At 38.4% G+C, this 26425-nt stretch overlaps 1 protein-coding gene across 1 annotated transcript in view; it reads left to right on the forward strand.

The window, feature by feature from the left end:
• The first annotated feature begins 14403 nt into the window (after positions 1 to 14403).
• CEP128 (centrosomal protein 128) overlaps positions 14404 to 26425 on the forward strand; it is a 441766-nt gene continuing 429744 nt past the window's right edge. Inside the window, exons 1-2 of the mRNA XM_068966164.1 lie at positions 14404 to 14550; positions 16454 to 16540. Coding sequence (XP_068822265.1) covers positions 14404 to 14550; positions 16454 to 16540 — 234 coding nt within the window. The remainder of the gene's footprint in view (positions 14551 to 16453; positions 16541 to 26425) is intronic.

The raw sequence follows: 26425 nt of genomic DNA on the forward strand, positions 1-26425 counted from the left end.
TTATATCAATTGTTAATGCTTATTTTGTGAACCCTAATATGAATTTATCCTTTTTTGCTTCTACTGTTAGATGACAGTCTGAAACCAACTTGTTTCCTCAAGGAGAGCAGGCTTGAGAGGAAGCCTCAGGAAATTAACCATCTTCTGAACTAAATCAAATGACTTATTAGTAAACCATGTGTGTGTATATATATATATATATCAGTTAGCCTTTGCATAATAAATAAATCCTGGCAGGCATACAGCAGTGCGCTTTTATTGTCTACCTATCTGGGCTGGACACGTTAGTCTGGGCTCAATTGACTGGTCCGCTGATCTAAGCTGGAGGTCGTTGGGGCAGCCATGTATCCCACACCTTCCAGTGGGATCGTCTTTGCGTGTCCTGATGGTGACGCAAGAGTTATGAGGGGAGCAGGTTCCAGTGTGTAGGCCCATTTCAGGTGTCTGTTGGTGCCCTGTCAGCTGAAATCCTGTTGGTCAACTTAGGTCAAATAGCTGAGCCCAGAGGCAGGGAGGGTAATTCCACCCATAGTGGGAGGATTTACATCTTGGGGAGGTGAAGAGTTGGAGCCAGATTATGCAAGCAGCACTTTGTTCTGCATTTAATTTCTTCTATATACCCGAGTGGGAAAACATCCTGAGTGGTCTGCCGAAAATCAAGTCCTCCTGCTCAAGGCTTATTTCTCGTTCTGGTTTTGTAGTCTATAGGCTAATATGGAAGCTGTGTCACCGGATTTCCTTCTGGTCTGTAGAGGGGAGCATTGTCTCTCGAGCATTTAACCTTGATTGATTCTTTCACGGTAGAATTGTTCATTTTTAACTGGGGAATGAGGCCAATAAACTTCCTTTGTCTTGGTTCTTTATCCAAAGTAGGATTGCAAAGTCAGCTATTAATCAGGTCTTATGCCTGGTGGGTGTTGCAAGGGCAAGCAGGAGGGAGCATGACCCACTCATGACAGCCACTGTTTACAGCTGCGTTGCCATGAGAACAGTCTTCCCCAGTGTTGCCAGATCTTTGGAGTTTTCAAGAGAAACTGGAAATTAGATTTTTTTGGTGAAGTCTCTTTGTTTTCAAATTAAGGTTTTAAGATAGCACAATGAGGGCTCTGTTAAATATGTATCGCTTGCCTGGATTTGGTCTGTAGTTCTCTACTTTTCATCCCCTGATTTAAAGAGAATGGTGTTAGGAACTCAGGGATTCTAGCTCTGTCTTTGTCCAGGCTCACCTCATGTCCATTTTCTGATAGTTTGGGCCATTATTAGGGGTTGTGTCCACACCCAGAGGCCTTCATTATTGTCTACTTTGGGAATAGTGTAATTTGTACTTACTCTTTTTATCTGTTAGCAAATAGAATGCCATTCTAGGGCTTAGCTCCAAGTAAGAAATCCATCTTCTGTTTGTTAGCATCCATTTCTGTCTGTTATCTTTTTTTTCCCACCCTTGGGTTTTTGTTGATTGTTTTTTATCTTGACATGTTTTACTTTTAATTTAATTTTGTAAACTGCCTCATTTATTTTAGAAGTGTGTGTAGGTGTATGAGTCTAAAATATCTGTGTCATTCTTCTGGTGAGACAGGGAAAGAGTTATAAAGTAGCTTTATTTTCTTTTAAAGCCTTGCTAATTTTTAACAACTGGCATACATATAATTAAGCAGCTATTGGTTTTGTCTCCATGCCTGAGGAAATAGTAATTTTGTGTGCCATGCAGGCTTTTCCAGAAATGCCCCTGCCACCTGCTTGATGGGTGCTGATCCAGTGACTCTGCCCTCTTACTCCCGCAAGGGGAGCAAAATGGAGCCTGGGGGCTGAGTCTGTCTGGTGTCATCCATGGAGTAGAGGGGTGGGTGTGTGCATGTGTGTGAGAGAGAGAGGAAGGGAGGGGGAAGTAGGAGGGGGAAGGCAGAGAGGAAGGAGGGAAATGGATGGTAGCAACAGGAGTAAGTGGAGTATCCAAAAAAAAATGAAACCTAGTATATTCGCAGTATACATATGTATATTGTATGCATGTGTTCATGCTCGATCATTCCCACTCCGTGTGACCCCATGGCCTGTAGCCCGCCAGGCTCCTCTGTTCATGGGATTTTTCAAGTGAGAATACTGGAGCGGGTTGCCATTTCCTTCTCCAGGGGATCTTCCCGACCCAGGGATGGAACCTGAGTTTTTTGCCTTGATTGGCAGGTGGTTTCTTTACTGCTGAGCCCCCCCCCCCCCCCCCCCCCGGGAAGCCCATATATATGAATATATGTACATATATGCATAATATATATTTAATGTTAATTCTCTAGGTCAGAAGTTCTCAACTGAGAGTGATTGTAGCCATGCACCTCATCTCTGCCCGAGGGGACATTTAGGAATATCTGGCTGCTGCTGCTGCTGCTGCTAAGTTGCTTCAGTCGTTTCCGACTCTGTGCGACCCCATAGACGGCAGCCCACCAGGCTCCTCCGTCTATGGGATTTTCCAAGCAAGAGTACTGGAGTGGGGTGCCATTGCCTTTTCCAAGGAATATCTGGAGACAGTTTTAAATCTATGCTCGGATTGAAGGATGGGAGAACTCTGAATATTTGTCTCTTCCCTTGTTCCTCTGAAACGATGCTTTTTAATGGACTCTCGCTTCTTTGTCTCATCCATCTGTCAAACGTCTCATCCTTGTAGATGGATGGAAAGATCCTGAGCTGGCCCCCTGGCGTGTTGTCATAGCACCTAGCTCATCGTGTGTAGACTTCCTACAGGTCTTTTTCTCCCATCGAGGACTGTGACTTAATCGCTTTCCTCTTTCATTTCTAATATGGTGACAGTTCAGTGGATGGTGAGAGCATGCGTCTGTTGTCTCTCTCCGATTCTGTTCCTGTTACACTCTCTCTTGACTTAACTGAGAACTGACTGCTGGACAGTAGACTTGGATCTCTCTATTTTATTTTTGTCTTTTTGTGAGGAGACTAACAGCCCCTGTTATGTTTAATTTTGTTCCCCAGCAAAGGATAATAAATTCAAGTAGTAACATCACAATAAAATATTTAATTCTTCAGGAGCAGTTCAAGGTGCACTGCAAGTAGCTCCCTCTTTTGTGTCTTCACTTAGGTGGTAACAGATGCAACTGAGTAGCCTAGACATCCTTAAGCTAAAGATTTGGTGTGAGATCTCAAGCCCTCTGTCACCTGGGGAAAGGTCCCCACCGCAGGGAGCTTGGTTTGGGTAGTGGGCAGGTGATGACTTGAGGTTTGGTATGAGATGACTCAATGAATGAATTTGAGCGAAACCTGGGAGATAGTGAAGGACAGGGAAGCCTGGCGTCCTGCAGTCCATGGGGCTGCAAAGAGTCGGGCACGCCTTAGACACTGGACAACAATTCTTGATTTATTCTCAGTCCGTTAGATCTCTGCTGAGTGCCAACTATGTTATTAATAGAGTTCTGGGCCTTGGGGTGCCAACATTGAATAAGTAGAGTAAGTGTCTCCCCTCATGAAACTTACGTGAGGGCTGGAATAAAATCCACGCTTCTCTCAGCCTGACCCTCTCTGTGAGCTGTCCCCAGCCTGCTTCTCAGACTTCATCCTGTGACACCCTCCTCCTTGGTCACTGTGCTCCTGCCTTTTGCTGTTTCTTAGACACAGCAAATGCCTTCCTGCTTCATGTGCTATGCATCTGTTCTGTTCCTCCACCTGTCTAGAATTTGGTTCCCACCTCATGTCTATGTGAAGTTCTTCTCATCATTAAGCTCTCTGATTAAAACAGCCCTGTGCTGACCACTTTTCTCTAAAAAACTCTCCCAAACCAAGTTATTCTTATTTTTAAATTTTTTGGTTGTAATTTTATTGGCTTTCAGTGTTGTGGTTAATTGCAGGTGTACAACAAAGTGATTCAGTTATACATATATTCATTCCTTTTTAGATTCTTTTCTCATGTGGGTTATCATAGAATATTGAGTTCTCTGTGCTTTCCAGTAGGTTAGGTCTTTGTTGGTTATCCTTTTTTTTTTTTTGGTTACAGCTCAGAGTTTTATTTGGTAAACAGAGGATAGTACACCCCCTGCTAAGGCGTGAGGGTGGGCCAATCCCAAAGGAGAAACTGGTTGTCTATCATATATGTTATGGTGAATAATATATTATGAACTAACCATACGTTATGGTGAGTGTGTGTGTGTGTGTGTGTGTTCATCCAAAACTGCAGACTTATCCTCCCCAACACATTTACCTGTTGGTAAGTGACTTAGCAGCAGCAGCAACCAACCATAAGTTTGTTTTTTATATCTGTAAGTCTGTTTCCATTTTGTTCATTTGTATCTTTTAAAGAAATGAGATTCCACATGTGAATGATACCATACGATATTTGTCTTTCTCTGTCTGACTTTACTCAGTATGATGATTTCTGGGTCCCTCCACATTGCTGCAAATGGCGCTATTTTATTCTTTTTTAAATGGCTGAGTAATATCTCATTGGGTATACGTACAACATCCTTATCCATTCCTCTGACAGTGGACATTTAGGTTGCTTCCATGTCTTGGCTATTGTAAATAGTGCTGCAATGAACACTGGGGTGCATGTTCCCTTTTGGATTATGGTTTTCTCTGGATTTGTGTCCAGGAGTAGGATTATTGGATCATATGGTAGTTCTGTTTTCAGTTTTGTAAGGAATCTCCATGCTCTTCTCCACAGTGGTTGTACCAATTTACATTTCTATCAACAGTGCAGGAGGGTTTCTTTTTCTCCAGTATTTATTGTTTGTAGACTTGTTGGTGATGGCCATTCTGGCTGGTATGAATCGATAACTTCATGATAGTTTTGATTTCCATTTCTCTAATGAATAGCAATATTTGAGCATTTTCTCATGTGCCTGTTGGCCATCTGTTTGTCTTCTTTGGAGAAATATCTATTTAGATCTTTTGTCCGTTTAACTGAGTTGTTTGTTTTTCTGATGTACAGCTGGATGAACTGTTTGTATATTTTGGAGATTAATCCCTTGTTGCTCCCTTCATTTGCAAATATTTTCTCCCATTCTGTGGGTTGTCTTTTCATTTTGTTCATGGTTACCTTTGCTGTGCAGAAGCTCTTAAGTTTGATTAGGTGGCATTTGTTTATTTTTGTTTTTATTTTCATTACTCTAGAAGGTGGACCCTGAAAGGTAATGCTGAAAATAATATCAAAGAGTGTTCTGCTTTCCTGTAAGAGTTTTATAGTGTCTGGCTGTACATTTAGGTCTTAGATCCATTTTGAGTTTATTTTTGTGTAAGGTGTTAGAGAATGTTCTAATTTCATTCTTTTACACATAGCTGTCCAGTGTTTCCAGCACCACTTATTGAGGAGACTGTCTTTTCTCCATTGAATATTCTTGCCTTCCTTCTCATAGACTAATTGGCCCTGGGTGTGTGAGTTTAACCTCTGGGCTTTCTGTCCTGTTCATTGGTCTATATTTCTGTCTTTGTAACCATACTACCCAATCTTGATGACTGTTCAGTTCAGTTCAGTTGCTCAGTTGTGTCCGACTCTTTGCGACCCTATGAACCACAGCATGCCAGGCCTCCCTGTCCATCACCAACTCCCGGAGTCCACCCAAACCCATGTTCATTGAGTCGGTGATGCCATCCAGCCATCTCATCCTCTGTCGTCCCTTTCTCTTCCTGCCCCCAATCCCTCCCAGCATCAGGGTCTTTTCCAATGAGTCAGCTCTTCACATCAGGTGGCCAAAGTATTGGAGTTTCAGCTTCAACATGAGTCCTTCCAGTGAACACCCAGGACTGATCTCCTTTAGGATGGACTGGTTGGATCTCCTTGCAGTCCAAGGAACTCTTAAGAGTCTTCTCCAACACCACAGTTCAAACGCATCAATTCTTTGGTGCTCAGCTTTCTTCACAGTCCAACTCTCACATCCATACATGACCACTGGGAAAACCATAGCCTTGACTAGATGGACCTTTGTTGGCAAGGTAACGTTTCTGCTTTTTATTATGCTGTTTAGGTTGGTCATAACTTTCCTTCCAAGGAGTAAGCGTCTTTTAATTTCATGGCTGCAGTCACCATCTGCAGTGATTTTGGAGCCCAGAATACAATGATGACTGTAGCTTGTAGTATAGTCTGAAATCAGGGAGTCTGATTTCTCCATCTTCATTTTTCTTTCTCAGTATATTTTGGCTATTTGGAGTCTTTTGTGTCTCCATATAAATTGAAAGTTTTTTTTGTTCTAGTTCTATGAGAAATGTCATTGGAAATTTGAAAGGGATTGCATTGAATCTGTCAAAGCTATGGTTTTTCCAGTAGTCGTGTATAGATGTGAGAGTTGGACTATAAAGAAAGCTGAGCACTGAAGAATTGATGCTTTTGAACTGTGGTGTTGGAGAAGACTCTTGGGAGTCTGTTGGACAGCAAGAAGATCCAACCAGTCCATCCTAAAGGAAATCAATCCTGAATACTCATTAGAAGACTGATGCTGAAGCTGAAACTCCAGTACTTTGGCCACTTGATGTGATGAACTGACTCATTTGAAAAGACCTTGATGCTGGAAAAGATTGAAGGTGGGAGGAGAAGGCGACAACAGAGGATGACATGGTTGGATGGCATCACCATCCAACTCAATGGACATGTGTTTGAGTAAACTCTGAGAGTTGGCGGTGGACAGGGAGGCCTGGCATCCTGCAGTCCGTGGGGCTGCGAAGAGTTGAACATGACTGAGTTGAACTGCATTGAATCTGTAGAATGCCTTGGGTAGTATAGTGATTTTGACAATATTGATTCTTCCAATCCAGCTTTGATCTTATATGAATTTGCTAAAAGGGTTTGAGGAGATGGTGTTACAGAGGAGGACTGATGTAGAGAAGACAGGTGCAGGTGATAATTATTTGTGCATAGTAGCCTCTGCTGGTGTGTTAACTTTTTCTCTTGAAGGATGCGGCAGTCGCTATTGAAGCAGTGAGAAATATATTAAAATTTTTGAACTTGGTTTGTGGCTCAGCTTAAAATACATTCCCTAGCTGCCCCAATCCCCTTTACATATCAACGTCATTACCTGGAGGACAGCTGCCTTGGACAGGGACGGCTGAGGCTCTTGGAGGCCACAGAAGCAATCAACCTACTTAACATGCACCAGTCAGCCTTTGTGAAATATCACCCCTGATGCTGGGTGCTTATCTTTTATGGAACAGCTTGCAAATCCTAATTGTTTTAAACTGGCTCTGAGGAAAAGAGACTTGAGAATCAATAAATTACAGCTCTCATACATACAAATGTGCATCATTATAATGAAGACAGTCTGATGGCTCTTTAGGTCAAATAACAAAAGAGGTGGACTTGAGTCTGTAGACTCACTGCCAGTCCTCTTATTGCAGGGTTGAAATTGCAGGGCTGAATGCAGTTTTTATTCTCTCGCAATATTCAGGTTTGCATATGGGCATTCATTTTTGATGGATAGATCCTCAGTGGGAGCGAATTGATGAGGGGTTTATTACTTGCTCTGGTGGCCGTATGTCTTCTTTATAAGGTTCATTAAGGCAGAAGCAACAATATTTATGCCTTTAAATACTGATGTGTTGGGAACAGCCAAATAAACTATTCCAAGAATGGTACCATCTGTTTTCAGACCCAGAGCTTTCTCTGTGACGCTGGAGACTTTCGCCCAAGGTCACCCATCTTAGATCTCTCTAGAGTCTTGGGAGAAGCTTAGAATCTGAAAAGCAGACAGCGTGAGTAGTCCTGCTTTCTCATCAGTGATAAATTGTACCTGGAGGTTTAAGCTTCAGAGAGTATCTGTTCCTCTTTGGTGGCTCAGACGGTAAAGAGTCTGCCTGCAGTGGGAGATGGGGTTCCGTCCCCGGGTCGGGAAGATCCCGGGAGAAGGAGATGGCAACCCACTCCAGTATTCTGGCCTGGAAAATCCCATGGACAGAGGAGCCTGGCAGGCTACAGTCCATGGGGTCGCAAAGAGTTGGACACGACTAAGCAACTTCACTTTCTTTCTTTCTCCAGTTAAAGGAAATGCCTGTCACACATTTAACCAGGATTTAGGTGATTCAGCTCCTTTAAATTGTTCTTTAATCATTCTTCAAATTTAGCAATTCTTTCTTCTTTTGTCTACAAATGTCATGCTGAGATTTCTTATGCTAATGAGAATGAATTTCTAATCCACCTGAATTTTTTTTAACTCTTTAAAAATAATAAAGATTTTTTTCTTGAGCATACTAGGTGTTTAAATTCTTCTTTGGAATTCAAATTGCAGTAGTGATTATTATTCATGGACCACTTTAAATTTGTTTTATTTAAACACATTTTCCAGGTTATCAGTCTGTTCTTAATCTGCTGTCTCTGAAGGGGATCTTTATATATATATATTTCTTTCTTTTAAACATTGATTTTCTTTTTCTTTCTGATTATTCAATCATTGTAAGAAAATTCAGGAAGTATAAGAATGTTTAAAGAATAGAAATCTGCCATAAACTTAACGTGGTGAATATACTTTTATTTTCTTCTCCCTTTGTCATCCTTTCCTATATGTGCACGTGGGTGAAGTCACTTCAGTCGTGTCCTGCTCTTTCAGACCCTGTGGACCATCGCCCACCAGGCTCGTCTGTCCAAGGGATTCTCCAGGCAAGAATACTGGAGTGGGTTGCCAGGCCCTCCTCAAAGGGATCTTCCCCACCCAGCGACTGACCCCACTTCTCTTAAGTCTCCTACATAGGCAGGCGGGTTCTCTACCACTGGCACCACCTGGGAAACCCCTGAATATGTATACTGGCAATTTATATTCATATACAGACATCATGTAATGTTTATTACAAAATTGGGATTCATGCTTTTATCCCTTGCGTTGCTATTAAATATCTCTAGAAATAGGGTTTTAATGTCTGTGTACTGTTCCATTACATGAATGTACTGTATTCCAACTCTTCTCTTATAATTTGAAATTTCAGTGCTTTTTATTTTCCCTCTGTTATATAGTTGTGATATTTGTTCTCAGCAAATATTCTTATATATAAATTTCTGTATGTATTCCAATGATTTTGTTAGGAGAAATTGTGGAAGTATTGTTGGTAGGTCAAAGGTACAAACTGCTTTTGATACATATTGCCTGCTGACATCTAGACAGTTTGTATCAACTTACACATATCCATTGGGACAGCATAGGAATGTTCCTTCCCTTACAACCTGGCTAAGATAGAATTATTTAAGGGAGAACAGTGGGCTATAAAAGCATCTCACTGACAATTTATATTTCCTAGGTTATTAGATAGAACAGTTTTGCATGGCCATGAAAAAATATATATATATATATATATATATATATATATATTTTAATGTGACTGTTCTCAGTATGCTTTTATCAACATGGACTGAGTCTAATGCTTTGGGTACAATTTCACTGGGGAGAGGATTTTCAGAGTCCTAAAAAAAATCTTATTTTCATTAACGCCACTGATAGTTATCCTACAATACTTTAGAAAAACTATCTAATTGTACAAAATAGTAATGGTCAGTGAAGAGGGCAGCATTGGCACTTACTGTTTTGTGCTTCTCCGTCAGTTATCTTCAGGGGCTCTTGGAACTATCTGCATGGCCTTTGGTTGAATCCCTGGGTGGGGAAGATCCCCTGGAGAAGGAAATGGCAACCCACTCCAGTACTCTTGCCTAGGAAATCCCATGGACAGAGGAGCCTGGCAGGCTACAGTCCACGGGGTCACAAAGAGTTGGGTCCGACTGCGTGACTGACACTTTTTCTTGATAGTGGGCCAGCAGCCGTCTGGCGACTCTCGAGGCCACTCCTTTCTCATTTGTTTCTCTCTTCCTCCATCAGCTCCGTGTCTGGGTGTGGAAGTGTTGACTGTTAGTAGACTGACATCTTTCGCTAAGGTTGGAACTCTGCCACTGTACCTGCCTTCTGCGTTTTGACACTTAGGTTCAGGTGCTCTGTTAGCCATGAGAGATGTGTTTGACCTTTTGAATTGTTGGTAGTAGGTGTAGACATTGCTAAGTTTTTTTGTTTAAATCAGCAATGAAATAGTAATCGAATTTCTATTTATTATAATCAGATTCTTTAATGTCTTTAGTGTTTTAAATTCAACACTTATGACATTTATGTAATTAAAGTTCTTTCATATGCTATAAAAGCAAATGTTTCGTATGCTGTAACATGATATAGAAATCTTCACCTATATCTTACGTTGAATCTTGATATTTCTACAGGAGTTCCATCAGATGCAGGAGTTTGTACGTCTTTTATTGCTCAACATAATTGAAATTAAAAGCTGAGGACTTTGTGAACTAGTGAAATTCATGCTGAAAAGTGTGATTTTATCTTATTAAAAGTATGTAATCCTTAATAGGGGTAAGTGAGAGGTCTTGTGTATGTGTGTGTGTTATGTGACAGTTACACATAGTTAAGCTAATGCTGTTTGTATGGTTTTGACAACAGCACTGTATGTGTGAGCCGCTAATGCTGCTATGATTTTCTCTTTTAGATTCAGATACCCTGTATCTTCACTTGTTAATATGTTTTCAACTAATTACAGTGTGTGTTCCATTCAGAAAGACTGTGAAGTACATATGTACCTGTGGTAAAAGTATAGGAGTGTGGTGTGGAGAGTTAAACACAAAATCATCCAGTAGTTAACCCGGGGCTGGGGTGGGTGGAGTGGCGGAGTTGTCGGTGAGGACAGGGTGGGCAGCCGAGTGTGTGCATGTGTGACCGTGTCCGCCTCTGCAGCCCCATGACAGGCTCCCCTGCCAGGCTCCTCTGTCCATGGAATGTTTCAGGAATACTGGAGTGGGTTGCCATTTCCTTCTCCAACGGATATTCCCAACCCAGGGATCGAACCTGTGTCTCCTATGTTGGCAGGAGGATTCTTCACTGCTGTGCCAATACTAGGACTCTATTTATAGTGTTCTAAGTATTGGGTTGGCCAAAAAGTTTGTTCAGGTTTTTCTGTACCAGCTAATGGAAAAACCCAAATAAATTTTTTGGCCAACCTAAGATTTTATTCAAAATATTAGAAGTACATGTGTCAGAATGGGAAATAATAATATTAAGAATATATTCTTAAAAATAATAGGGAAATAGATGATAGAAACAGAATAATATAATAGAAAATAGAAATAGAAAATTATAACATTCTGGTAGTAGATACATGCTTGCTTGCTATCTTAGTCTCTGTACTATTTTATATTTTACATATTTTCCCCAAATTATTTAAAAAAACGTAAAATTTTCAGTTTTCACTCTTTGTAGTCAAGTTGATACTCAAATAGCTCATTAGATGACTCTGATATGCCATTTATATTAATTGACATTGCGTGCATGCTAAGTTGCTTCATTTGTGTCCAGCTCTATGCAACCCCATGGACTATAGCCCACCAGGCTATTCTGTCCCTGGAATTTCCTAGGCAAGAACACTGGAGTAGGTTGCTGTGCCCACTTCCAGTGGATCTTCCCAGCCCAGGAATTGAACCCGTGTCTCTTATGTCTACCTGCATTGACAGGCGGGTTCTTTACCACTAGCATCATCTAGGAAGCTCCCTCTCCCTTCACTGACATTATATTATGTATAACTAATTATTATTAAAATTTTGATATTCAAAAAAAAATTCAGGTTGTCTCAAAGACATCTTTTTTTTTCAATTTAAATATTTATTTTTACACAAGGTTGGTTTATTGTAAGCTATATTAAATGAAGAAAATAGTGCTCTTACATTTCTCTTTCCTCATCTCTTGGTTTTGGAAATTATATTTTGTTTGCATTTTATTAAAATTATATTCAATTATGTATCTATAATTGTTGTGTAGCACAAGTTCTGTATCTAAGTTGATTCATAGCTGCTATGACCCATTTTGTTTCTTGTTCTCACCAACAGCCATTATGGTTAACGTCTGGTTTTTCAGTGTTGCCTTTTTATTCTGCCTGGTGAAATCTTAATTCCAGTTTAGTTTCCAGAATTATGACTGGTTAAAATGAAACTTATTCTTTCAGATACAGAATTCTGACAGATCCAGGCATAATTATTACTTTCCATCATATAAGAGAAGGAATAAGGACATAAAAGCCTTTTTAGTCTGAGGCCAGAGGTTTGATTTGTTTTATTATATGCAGCATAGATATGTCACTGTTTTTTTCCCTAAGTGACTAATAGAGATTTCATATTGCTACTTGCTTCCCACTCTCCCTCCCTTTGGTATTTTTATGCTTAAATGAAATGATGGGGCATTAAGGAGGCTGTAGACACATGTGAGCCATGGCCTGCTGCTACCTTTAATTATTTTTACTAACTGTTAAGACTGTTCACAAGTAGTGTTCAGGAGACAGCAGAGCAGGGCAGAATGAAGAGAACACTGAAGGTGAAGAAGCCTGGCTGAACCCTAGGTCTGCCTCCTGGGTCTGTTACTTATAATCACTGTCTGGAGCTTGACTTGTTACTTAACATTCTGCCTTCAGCATCCTCTATAGGTTAACTGCCCATTTTAGTAAGTTATTACTCTTTGCAACCCCATGGACTGTAGCCTCCCAGGCTCCTCCGTCCATGGGATTTTCCAGGCAAGAGTACTGGAGTGGGTAGCCTATCCCTTCTCCAGGGGATCGTCCCGACTCAGGGATTGAACCTAGGTCTCCCGCATTGCAGGCAGACGCTTTACCCTCTAAGCCACCAGGGAAACTGTAAATTGGATTGTCTATGTGAGCATTTGTAGAGTACCTGGCATTGTAGTAGGCTCTCAGAAAATGTTGAATTTTTTTTTTTTCCTCCTGTTTTCACCAAAGGAAAGTGTTGGAAAGTCCTCTAACGTACAGTAAATGATTTTAGGTCAAGTGGCATAGATTTATGGGTGTGCTCACATGTGTGCATGGGTGTGCAGAGACACACAAGTGATTTCCTAAGTTTAAAGGTGAAGTTCTGTTTAAGATTTCTAAAGTTTATTCTTTTGGACTTAAACAAGTGTGATCCTGCAAAAGTGTAGCCATACAGTTGTATCAGCCTTCCTTTCTTGTTAGTGTTTGCTGATGTCAGAGGGAGCTACGTTGTTGCCACTGTGCCTTTATGCTTGTAGACAGGAGAAGGGGGGCAAGAACTGAGGAAAGAGGCCAGGAAGGAAGTTGAGAGACCTGGGCAGAGGAGAGGCTGCAGTCTGACAGCTCTTCTCTAGCACTGTCTCAGATGGGTCCAAGAAGGTGGATGTTCTGTTGATTTCTTTTTTCTGATGCTACAAGGACAGACTGTATTTCACTTTGAAAAACCTGAACTCACAGCAAGCTCCCTTGCTTATCTTTTTAATTTAGTTTAATATTTTAAAAACATGAATACTTTCATTAAATGTGCTAGAATCTATACATATTTAGCAAATTCCCTCTATCCCTTTGGCTTTAGATGTTTGGTCATGTACTTCCCAGATTCATTCAGAATAAAGATCCAAAAATTTCAGAAGATTCTAGATTATTAAAGCGAGGTTTCCTCATACTGTTTTAAAAATGCCAGAAAACCGGCCATATAGATTTTAGGAAGATTGTAACAATTAATGTTAAAATAAAGATCATTAACTCTCTATTAAGCAGAAAATGAAATTGTTGGAATACTCAAACTTTCACTTTTGATAATTGAATTTTCTCTGATGTTTCTTTGTTAAAAATATATTTCATTTTGTCAATTTCTATAAAAATTCTCTGAAATTTTGAGATTGTCTTGCATGAAATAATTTTCTTTTGCATTAGACTGAAAATTGAGGTAAGGATGGAAAGAAAGCATATTTAGAGATGTTTCTACTTAGGAGATTATATTCAGGCTTCTTGGCTTTCTGTTTTGGTGGAGATGTTGAAGATGTCATCTTCTCACATGTTTGTTATCATGGAATTTGTACTTCTGTGATGGCATTTAATTTGACTATATTTTAAATTAAGAGGTATGAGAGTGTTTGCTGTACAATAAATGGAATTCTCTTAGTTTAGTTTATTCTGTGTGTGTTGTATTTTTATTTAAAGATACACATGTTCTCATAGCTTAGCAGAATGGACGTCAGACGAATATTGAGAACTGTAGGTCCTACCTTAGAGAATATCTGTGTTATTTTTTTTCTTTTATTGTAGAGATACCAATCTGTATGTCTCATATACCTTAGAGTGTTGTTGGTAGGGTTGTATGAGATACTTTATGCTTTGAAAATTTAGGAGCATTGCACAAAACTAAGTGATTATTATTATTTGGAGTTGTAAATGTCTGAGGAATTGCTCATAAAGCAGAAAAGACAAAGGAGAGAGAGTTGCATGTGGAAATGACTTGTGTTTTCAAGCTCTGTGTTAGAAATTATGATATGGCAAAAGACTAATGTAATAAGTACTTAAGATCAAAAGGCAAATAAAAGTTAAATTAACCTCTTATTTCTCTGCTCTTTACCATTTGATTGACCTTGAGCTGGATTTATTTTTAAGGATTTTTATACATCAATGGCAGAATCCTCCAGCGATTCAGATCACTTCCGCTCTCGTGACCGATTGAGTCGATGGGCTGCCAGCTCAGTACACAGGGAAGTTCGACATCGTCCTACTGTGGATGTCACTGAGAAGGTCAACACGATAACCAGTACTTTACAGGTTAGTTTAGCAAGTAGTAGAGAGTTGACTGATTGGAAAAGACTCTGATGCTGGGAGGGATTGGGGGCAGGAGGAGAATGGGATGACAGAGGATGAGATGGCTGGATGGCATCACTGACTCGATGGACGTGAGTCTGAGTGAACTCTGGGAGTTGGTGATGGACAGGGAGGCCTGGTGTGCTGAGATTCATGGGGTCGCAAAGAGTCGGACACGACTGAGTGACTGAACTGAACTGAGCATGTGGTAGATTTTAACTAGGTTAAGCTAAGAAATGGTTTAAGTCAGTGTCTTAGTTTTTTATGACATGGTAACAAATTACCATAAAACTAGTGTCTAAAAAACCCAGATATTTATTTTCTTATAGTTCTGAAGGTCAAAATCTAACAGTGGTCTCATTGGGCTGAAAGCAGGATATCAGGAGGTCTGCATTCCTTTCTGGAGTCCCTAGGAAAATATCTGTTCTTTTTCCAGCCTTTTCTAGAGGCTGCCGAAATTCCTGGTCCTATAGCCCCTCCCTTACTCTTCACAGCCATAAGGGTGGGTTGGACCCTTCTTACATCATGTTACTATGCCTGCTCTTGCTTCCCTTTAAGGCTCCTTGTGAGTACCTTGGGTCCACCCCATAATCCAGAATAATCTCCCCATCTCAAGGTCCTTAATTTAGTTATATCTGCAAAATCCCTTTTGCCATATAAGGGAACGTATACACAAGATTGAGAGATTAGGACCTAGACATTTTTGGGGTCATTATTCTGCCTAACACAGTCAGATACTTGAGATATCTGATAGGTTGAGGAAATGTCTTGGGATAAGATAGTATTTACAAATACTTAAAATACTCTGGGAGTGAAGCCAGTAAGAATTACCATAGTTTGGCTTTTTGTGGGCATGTCTTTAGTGAAGTTGTTCCTATTTTGGGTGCGTAAATTATTCATGGATGAATGATATTGAGATGCTATTTTTATTTAGAGGCTAGTTTTTGACAGTGTTTGGAAATTTGAGTGGGCATTTTATATGCCCTTCCTAGAAAGGGTTTTGATAATGAGGTGGGGGAAGGGTATCATGTTGGGGAAAAAGAAAACTCAAATAGAATTATTTTTTTCCTACCCTTTAATCTGTTACTTCTGTTTTGCCTGAATAACCATGGATTTTGGCTTTCAATTGGTTTAAGTTATTGTGCTTATTAAAAAGAGGCTAATTTCTGGTGGAGAAACCATAATATGCTTTAAAACTCAGAAACCTATTTCTTTTGAAACTTATTTAAATTAACATAATATTGGATTTTTGCAGTGCAGATTCTTGAATTTTTCCACTAATAAAACATATTAATAAGTATATATTTTGAAAGAAATGCCTTCATTCACCTTTCAGATGAAACCTATCAAATTTCGTGGAAACCATTTTTATTGTAATTAGAAACAAGTTTGTTTATAGCTAAAAGTTAAAGGCTACTTTATTTTCTTTTCTCTTAATTGAGTTCTAAGGTAAATACTTGTAATAACATTGATCCTAGTGATTTGCTTGTCTTGAACACAATCTACTACATTTTTCTAAGGATTTCTCTTCTATAAAGTTGTGGTGAAGTGTGCAAATTGTTGACGTGCACAAATTGATGATGAGGATTCTTATCCAATTTATGGTTTTGTTTCCAGCTTGTTATGGAGCCTTGGATAAGGACTGAAACCATTTGCTTCAGATTTCACACGAGTAAATTGTAGATGGGCTTGAGTTTATTTATCAGTGTTAATAACATTTATTTGATATTTATGAAGTATATTGATTGCAACTTAATTATTGTATCAGTTGTACCTTTTGCAAACAGTTGACCTAGTTCTTTGATATACTGCTAAGACTGGGGAATACATCATTTGGAGCAATTAATAAAGCCCACTTTTTTTTTAGGACACCAGTCGGAACCTGCGACAAGTCGACCAGATGCTTGGACATTATCGAGAGTATAGTAATGGACAGGCGGGAGCTATAGAACATGTAAGAAAGTTTACAAATGTTTGCATTTTCTCTTACGAACCTTTTTGGTAAGTTTAGTTGTTGAATATGGATGTGAGATAAAGGAGATGACCGTCATGAATAGCTTTAGCTTTTTGACTGGTTTATTATTTTGTAGTTTAAATTTAGGTTAGCTTGTCAGATGGATTGGCAACTAGTGTGTATAGATTAGATTCTATTGAATTTGAAAGCTTTATTTAATTTCTTTTGGCTGTGCCACATGGCATGTAGGATTTCTTCCCTGATGAGGATCAAACCACTGCAGTGGAAGCATGGAGTCTTAACCACTGGACTGCCAGGGAAGTCTGAATTTGAAAGCTTTAAATCAGAGGGGGAAGAATTCAGGATAGGAATTAAACTGAAACTTACTAAATTTGGACCATGGATATTCCTCATGAGGAATTAAGAATTTTAAGAATGGTTTAATTTAGTAAGACATGCTCATTATTTAAATAAATACTAAAACTCCATAGCCCTTTTTAGTGCTACTCCAAAGAGGTAACTGTTGTGACAGCTTCTTGTATATCTTTCCAAACATTTTCTATGCATGCATAAGCATACATGAAATTGCTTTGAAAACCAGCATCCTGTAAAAAGTGTTATTTAACTTTTGTGTAATGAGTGTTATGTAACTTTAATTCATTTAATGTATATCATTTTTCATATGACACAGTAGCTCTTCCTCATTCTTTTGAACAGTTACAATATTCCATAGTGTAGATGTATTTAGGTTATTGTTTGTTATTATAAACTGTGCAGCCATGACCGTTACTGTACACATTTGTTGTGCATAATCATGTATGATTCTTGGAAGTATAGGGTTCCTGGGTTAAAGGACATGTGCAGTTAAAAATTCTCAAGACATTTCAAAATGCCCTTTCAAGTATATGCCAATTTAAACACATGGGGATTTAATATAATTCACATGGGGATGGGAGCTGGAAAGATACCCCAGAATTCTGGGATAAAATGAATATTTTTATTTGTTTGTTTGATTTTGGCCATGCCATGTGGCTGGTGGGATTTTAATTCCCAGATAAGAAATTGAACCTGTTCCCTAAGCAGTGAGAATGTGAAATCTTAAACACTGGGCCACCAGAGAATTCCCTAAAATGAATATTTTTTATTAATATTTTGCTAATTCCATCTCTTATTTCTTTCTTTTGGAATTTGGTAACTCATCTTCTGCAAACTCTTGGGAAACCAATTAAATTTATTCCTTCATGTTTCTAATTATGAATATATACTCTAAGATGACAGGTATTACATGTGTGCTGTAAAATTGATTATTTTATATATATCTGCGCTGTACTGAGTTGTCACTTAAGTCTCAGGCTTAATTGATGATTTATTTTCTTTTTACAAAGCAGAAATGTAGTCATCCATTTGCTTGTAATTGGAGGCTAATTGCTTGAGTGCAGGGAACATATTTTCTCTTGTAAGGTTTTTTTAACTACTTTCATTTAGAAAATAAACTTGGACATTTTTGCATCTACCAGGTTTTTATGATTTATGATGTATTTGCAGATGGTGCCATAGACTTTATATATTTGAGTAGCTCATGAGATATTTTTGATTTAATTACCATATTAATAATGGTAGTTAATTTTTTGCTCCATAATTTATTAGTAAAAAATTAAAAACATTAACTAGTGGCGGAGAACTAACCTACTTTGAAAGGGAGAATATTAGATGAATTTCCCGTGGATTGAGTTATTGGGAAATAAAACTATGTATTAGGGAAACTTCTGTATGGGTAAGCTTTTAAAACACAGAATGTGTTCTGCTAGAATTGGGAGGCCTAGAATTGAATAACGCTGTGTTCTGGGGGAACGGTTTTATACATGAGAAATAAACTCAACAGGTATTTCATTTCCATCTAAATTACCCGTACATAAAATGTAGAGCCACTCATATTTAGAATAGGACATAGGAGAAAAGATTTTTTTACCTTTCATCTGTGCCAAGTTGCTTTGGTCATGTCTGACTCTGCAACCCTATGGACTGTAGCCCTCCAGGCTTCTCTGTCCATGGGATTCTCCAGGCTAGAATACTGGAGTGGGTTGCCATTTCCTCCTCTAGGAGATCTTTCAGACCCAGGGATCGAACCCATGTCTCTTATGTCTCCTGTATTGGCAGGCAGGTTCTTTACCACTAGCACCACCTGGGAAGCCCTCCTTTTATTTTAGGCCATTCTTTGTCTGGTCTAAATTCTCCTCCTTAGTTTCTCCAAATTCTTGTTCTGTTAAAGTAGTTCGTTCTCAATGATTACCCACTCACCCTCATACCAGAGGGGGATGTCTCTCATTGCTTTATATTACAGTCCCTCGATGGAGCAATGATTTCCATTCTACCACCTGTAAGTTACCTGGGGGCACACCTGCCTTAATCTGTGGGAAGATGTGCAACTCGGAGTATTTCTCACAAGTCAGTCTGATGGGCTTCTCAGTATAAATTGCTTTCTTAGCATTAAAATATTCACTGTTATGAAATATAGCAGTAAAATGAGCATAACCTCAAAATGAGTGTATGTAACGTGCCAACTATCAGGTGGTTCATTTGAATCTTTTTATTTATATTCTTTAAGTCTTGTAAGTACATAATAGTGTTATCCTCTGTTTTTAAAATTTTAATTATTGTGTGTTCTGTTTAGGAAGGGACTCTGGAAATTGATTTTTCTTTTTTTGTTTCTTTTTGAGCCTGTGCTCCAGCTCATGCAAGTTCTCTTGCTGTGGAACCTAGTTTCTTTTCAACATTGTGTAGCAGATTAATTCATTTTGAAATTATTATTATTATTTTATTGAGATATAGTTAATTTATAATATTGTATTAGTTTCTGGTATACAGCAAAGTGACTCAGTTATACACACATATTTATTAATATTCTTTTCCATTATGGTTTATTATAGGATATAGGATATCGCATATAATTCCATGTGCTAAACAGTAGGACCCTGCTTATCTGTTTTATATAGAATAGTTTGTGTCTGCTAATCTCAAACACCTAATTTATCCCCCACCTACCCCCTTTCCCCTTTGGTGACCACAGTTTGTTTTCTATATCTGTGAGTCTGTTTCTGTTTTGTAAATAACTTTGCTTGTGTCATATTTTATTTTCACAGATAAGTGATGTCATATTTGTCTTCCTCATTCTGACTTACTTCATTTAGTATGATAATCTCTATATCCATCCATATTGCTGCAAATGGAATTACTTCATTGTTAATGGCTGAGTAGTATTCCATTGTATATATGTATATACCACATCTTTATCCATTCATCTGTTGACATTTAGGTTGCTTCTATGTCTTGTCTATTGAAAATAGTGCAGCTATGAACTTTGGGTTATATGCATTTTTTTTTTACATATTTTATTTTATTATTTTTTTTAATTTTAAAATCTTTAATTCTTACATGTGTTCCCAAACATTTTTTTTGAATTAAGAGTTTTTTCCAGATATATGCCCAGGGGTGGATTGCTGGATGTTATGGCAAGTTGTAGTTTTTCAAGGAACATCCATACTCCTTTCTGTAGTGCTGCACCAATTTACATTCCATCCAACAGTGTAGGAGGGTTCCCTTTTCTCCATACCCTCAATAACATTTATTATTTGTAGGCTTTTGATGATGGTCATTCTAACTAGTGTGATTACCTCATTGTAATTTTGATTTGCATTTCTCTAGTAATTAGTGATGTTGAGTATCTTTTCATGTGCCTATTGGCCATCTGTATGTCTTCTTTGGAGAAATGTCAATTTAGGTCTTTTGCCCCCTTTTTGGGGGGCATTGTTGGATGTTTGTTGTTGTTGCTGTTACTGAGTTGTATTAGCTGTTTATCTACTTCTGCTTTGACTGTGCCAAAGCCTTTGACTGTGCCAAAGCCTTTGACTGTGGATCGTAACGAACTGTAGACAGTTCTTACAGAGATAGGAATACTTGACCACCTTACTTACCTCGCGAGAAATCTGTATGCAGGTTACAAAGCAACAGTTAGAACCAGACATGGAACATTGGACTGGTTCCAAATTGGGAAAGGAGTACGTCAAGGCTGTATATTGTCATCGTGCTTATTTAACTTTATATTCAGAGTACATCATGCAAAATGCTGGGCTGGATGAAGCACAAGATGGAATCAGATTTCTGGGAGAGACATCAATAACCTCAGATATGCAGATGACACCACCCTTATGGCAGAAAGTGAAGAGGAACTAAAAAGCTTCTTGATGAAAGTGAAAGAGGAGAGTGAAAAAACTGGCTTAAAACTCAACATTCAAAAAACTAAGATCATGGCATCTGGTCCCGTCACTTGTTGGCAAATAGATGGGGGAACAATGGAAAAATTGAGAGACTTTATTTTCTTGGGCTCCAAAATTGGTGCAGATGGTGACTGCAGTCACAAAATTAAAAGATGCTTGCCCCTTGAAAGAAAAGCTATGACCAAGATAGACAGCTTATTAAAATGTAGAGACATTACTTTGCCAACAAAGATCCATCTAGTCAAAGCCATGTTTTTTCCAGTAGTCATGTATGGATGTGAGAGTTAGACCATAAATAAGACTGAGTGCAGAAACATTGATGCTTTTGAACTGTGGTGTTGGAGAAGACTCTTGAGAGTCCCTTGGACTGCAAGGAGATCCAAGCAGTCCATCCTAAAGGAAATCAGCCCTGAGTATTCATTGGAAGGGCTGATGCTGAAGCTGAAACTCCAGTACTTTGGCCACCTGATGTGAAGAGCTGACCCCTTGGAAAAGACCCTGATGTTGGGAAAGATTGAAGGCGGGAGAAGGAGACGACAGATGATGAGATGGTTGGATGGCATCACTGACTTGATCGACATGAGTTTGGGCAAGCTCTGGGAGTTGGTGATGGACAGGGAAGCCTGGCGTGCTGCAGTCCATAGGGTTGCAAAGAGTCAGACACGACAGAGCGACTGAACTGAACTGTACTGAGCTGTTTATTTTGGAAATCCTTTGTCGATTTCATTGTTTGGAAATATTTTCTCCCATTTTGTAGGTTGTCCTTGTGTTCTGCTTATGGTTTCCTTTGCTGTGCAAAAGCTTATAAATTTGATGTCTCATTTATTTTTGCTTTTATTTGTATTGCCTTGGTAGACTAACCTAAGAAAACATTGCTATGATTTATGTTGGAACAGATTTTACATATGTTCTCTTCTGGGAGTTTTGTGGTGTTGTGTCTTATATTTAAACCCCTAAGCCATTGAGTTTATTTTGTGTTCGGTGTGAGGGAGTGTTCTAACTTGATTGATTTACATGCAACTTTCCTGCCTTCCCAACACCACTTGCTGTTGTGTGGTGCTGTGTCAAAGGAGGCTGGGTATGACTCTGGGTATGTGGGTTTATTTCTGGGCTCTCTGCTCTGTTCTTTTGATTCATATGTCTTTTTTTGTTTTTCTTTTTTTTTTTAAAACCAGTACCATGCTTCTTGATGTAGCTTTTTGTAGTATTGTCTGGAGTCTGGGAGGGTTATACCTCCAGCTTTGTTATTTTTCCTCAGGATCGCTTTGGCAATTCTGGTTTTTTTGTGGTTCCATATAAATTTTAGGATTATTTGCTGTAGTTCTGAGAATAATGTCATGGGTAATTTGATGGGATTTGCATTAAACCTGTAGATTGCTTTCAGTTGTATGGCCATTTTAACAGTATTAATTATTTCAGTCCAAGAGCATGGTATATCTTTCTGTTTCTTTGTCATCTTCAGTTCTTTATCAGTGTTTTATAGTTCTCAGCATATAAATCTTTCACCTCCTTGGTCAGGTTTATTCCTGAGTATTTCTTTGTTTTTGATGTGATTTTATTTTTTAAAATTTTATTTATTTATTTTTGGCTGTGGTCTTCGTTGCTGTGTGGGATTTCTCTGGATGGGGAGAGTGAGGTCTACTCTCTAGTTGCATAGTATGGGCTTCTCACTGTGGTGGTTTCTTTTGTTACAGAGCATGGGCTTTAGGGTGCATGGAGTTTTTATCATGAATAGATGTTGAATTTTGGTTAATCCATTTTAACCAGTGTTCAACTGTTAAAAGAATTTTCTCCATATTAAATATCCATTGTCTAATTGAAATTAGCATTTCTCTTTTAACATATAAGAGATTTCCTAGGAAATGAGATCAGCTGTTCTGCTCTAGGTAAGATAAGAACTTTTATTATTAACTTAGATTTATAAATGATACTAGTGCTAAATCTCAGGAAATGGATATAAGTGATATATTTATAGTTTACCTTTGAACAACACAGAGGTTGGAACTCTGACCTTCCGTGTAGTTGAAAATTTATGTATAACTTGTAGTTGGCCCTTGGTGTCTGAGTTTCCTCCCTGTCTGAAGTTCTCCATATTTACAGTTCTATGTTCATGGATTCAGCCAACCTTGGATCATGTGGTACTGTGCTATTTACTATTGAAAAAAATCTGCATATAGGTAGACGAGTGTAGTTCACACCTATGTTATTCAAAGGTCAACTGTATATAAACTTATATATTTATTTCATTGAGATTTAGTTTTGTGAACATAATTTGTCAGTGAGTGAGGGACAATACAAATATTCAGTGCAATGTTTTCCTCCTGAGATGATCTCTTCAAACAAGAGAATTGTGGGAATTATTTCTGTTGGTTTTGTAAGGGTCAAGAGTCATGATCAGTCAATTTTTGGACTACTTTTTTCTTGAAATGTACATGATTTTGCTGTTGTTTTCTTGAATCTTTATTCCAACGCTAAATGTGATTCTTTGCTTATTATATGTGAAGGTCTTGCTCTGTGAAAAGTGGAGCAATGTTAGAGGATCGGCAATGGGTGTGTGGTGTTTCATAGGAAAATAGCACCTACCTCTTTGGGAATTTCTGCCTAAGTTTAGTTTACAGGCTCTTTCTTCTTCTTCTTCTTCTTTTTTTTTTTTGTTTGGTAGAAACTCATTTAATTGTTTCAGTAGTCCTACTAGGTAGATGCTGTTGGGGCATGGAATGGTCACTAACTTGCACAGTCTCACAGTAAGTCAGTGACAGAGCCAAGGATAGGATATTATCCCCAAACCTAGCACCAGGGTTTGTTCCTGTCATTCAGTTGTGGTTACCCATGTTTTCATGATGCTGTGAATTTTTTTTTCCTGAAAATTGGGATTTTGGATTCCAAGTTTGAAGGGTTATATAATTTACATTGATAAACTAGATTCTGGAGGTTATCTTAACTGATTGAAGATCCAAAGCCCATCGTCATACAAGTCATTAAGGTTACATCTGGTACAATGTCCAGAATGAGAGTTAGATGGAACAAATGTGGAAACAGAATGGGAGGGAGTCTGGTGCTGAGCTTGGATTGGCATTGAAGGCTTGTCAAAGTCGGCAGTTTGAGCTGCCACTTAAGGCAATGTGGTGGATTCTGCACGTTTCCTTCCCCCTTCTTCCTAAGTTATTATTTTTTTTCTGACTAGCCTTTCTTGTAGCCATTGCAGCCAACAAGCCATATTAAGTTGGATGATATGATTTAGGATCTTTGGGCTCAGTGAACTTTATGAACTTAAGGAGGTGTCATCCTGTGTTATTTCTCATGCTGTAAATTTTTTGGGAACTCTGAGAACATTTGGTCCAAAAAGAACCTATGTTATGAAAGTGTTAGTTGCTTAGTCGTGTCTGACTCTATGCAACCCCATGGACTATAGCCTGCTAGGCTCCTCTGTCTATGGAATTCTCTGGGTAAAAATGCTGGAGTGGGTTGCCATGCCCTCCTCCAGGGGATCTTCCCAACCCAGGGATCAAACCTGGGTCTCTTGCATAGCAGACGGATTCTTTACCATCTGAGCCGCCAGGGAAGCCCTAGAGGAAGTATGGCAAAGTTTTATTTGCAAGTTTACTAGGAAGATTTGGAATATATTGTACTCCTGGGTTAAATAGTGCGGTTGAATTGCCTAGTGCTTAGGATATTTCTAGGACTGTATGTTACTATTCATGAGAGAATAGGTCTGTTTTTTATGTTAATGTTATAGAAATGGAATGCCCTTAAGGAATGTTCAACATAGAAAGTTAATACATTCTGCAGTAGAAATTTGGACTGTAGCTGATGAGGCTGAAGTAGTTAATACTCCATATTTAGGAAAGATACAGTTCTCTTGATTCAAATCATTAGATTTGCTAAGTATAATTTTAAGGTAAAGATTGGTTAAAATATGGTAACGTCAATTAGACCTTAGAGGCATGTATTAATAGGTCATTTTTCCTCAATTTAAGTACTCTGATTCAAATTTCTCTTTGGGAATAATAGACTGTTAGCATCTGGCATATGAACTTTGGAAAAATTTGAATGTTACATAACAAAGTCCAGGTTTTTCTTCTTCTTAGTGGGTTTCAGTTGTCAGATATACATAGTGACAGCCCAGAAGGATAATGTTAGATTTTTGGAGCCAAACATGAGCCACTTGTAATATTCCAGAGCTGAAGGTACTTATACTTTTCTCTCTGGCTGAGTTCTGATAATTGCCCTAAAGGTGAGAACTGTACCAACTTTTAGCAACTTTAGTGTTAAGTAGTAAGAGTCTCTGGATAAGAATTGTAATGGAACAACTGAATTCTGTCAGAACCTTCTTTTTGTAAATATATTTCAGATCTTAGGAGTTAGGTTCTTAGACCCTTATGTTTAAAATTTTATTGCCAAGTTTCCCATGAAACTACTAGACAGAATTTTTTACAAAATTTTGCTTTGAAACTAGTGGAAAACTGTAGACTTTGGAGTCAGACTTATTGAATCCTGAACTTTTTCCACTAGAAACCATTTCAGTGATTTTGGGCAAGTTATTAAACCTTTCTGAACTTGAGTTTAATCATCTGAAAAATGAACATAATTATATATGCCTTATAGAGCTAACATTTACTGAAGTAGTCATGCTCTGTTTTAGACTCTTGTTAAACCTTTATGTTCTTGTTACTTCTTTAATTCATTAAGTAATCCCTATCTTCAAGTGTTGAGTATGTTCTTAATATAGTACTTGGTATATTAGGCAGGGCTTCCCTGGTGGCCCAGAGGTAAAGAACCAACCTGCCAAGGCAGGAGATGTAAGTTCCATCCCTGGGTCGAGAAGATTCCCCTGGAGAAGGAAATGGCAACCCTCTCCAGTATTCTTGCCTGTGAAATCCCATGGACAGAGGAGCCTGGCGGTTTGCATTCCATGGGGTCGCAAGAGTCGGACACAGCTGAGTGACTAAATCCCCACAGCACATTATAGGCATTCAGTACTGGTGCTGTGCTTTCCTTGAATTCATTGGGTCTGACTTAAGTTTCTTTTGTTTATTATTATTTATATGAATGACATAATGTGTTATAACATTCACAGTGATAAGTGTACCTGATTATTTTGACTTCAGAGTATATGCTAAATAGGCAGCATACGTAATATTGCTTTTGCCCCCATGATTATATTGCCTGTCCACCCAAAATACAATAAGGTACTATTAAAAATACATTCCATTTTTCATACATGCTTATTTAACATTACAAATATTTTATGGAAGTACTTTTAAAAAATTAAAAAAAAACTGGTTAGAATATGTGTTCTGTATGGGCTTTGAATATATGAGATTTCATTTAAAAATAAAATAGTTACATAAATAAAGGGAATTTCTAAATTTGAAAAGTATTCGTATGGACTTACGTTTCCATAAATCAGCATATGCAGAGAGGTTAGGGATAACAGTGAGAGATGATCTTTTTGATAAATGAAAAAGATAGCAGCAGCCATTTAAAAAATACATTTCAGCAACAGACGGTGGGACCGGAAAAATATGGAATCCATAAATTTCCACTCTAATTTTATAAAATGCCCCACCTCCTCCACCTCTTCTTTCTGTCCTCCTCCTTCTCTTTGTTC

The sequence above is a fragment of the Capricornis sumatraensis genome, chromosome 2, assembly GCF_032405125.1.
Source record: "Capricornis sumatraensis isolate serow.1 chromosome 2, serow.2, whole genome shotgun sequence".
NCBI classification, from domain to species: domain Eukaryota; kingdom Metazoa; phylum Chordata; class Mammalia; order Artiodactyla; family Bovidae; genus Capricornis; species Capricornis sumatraensis.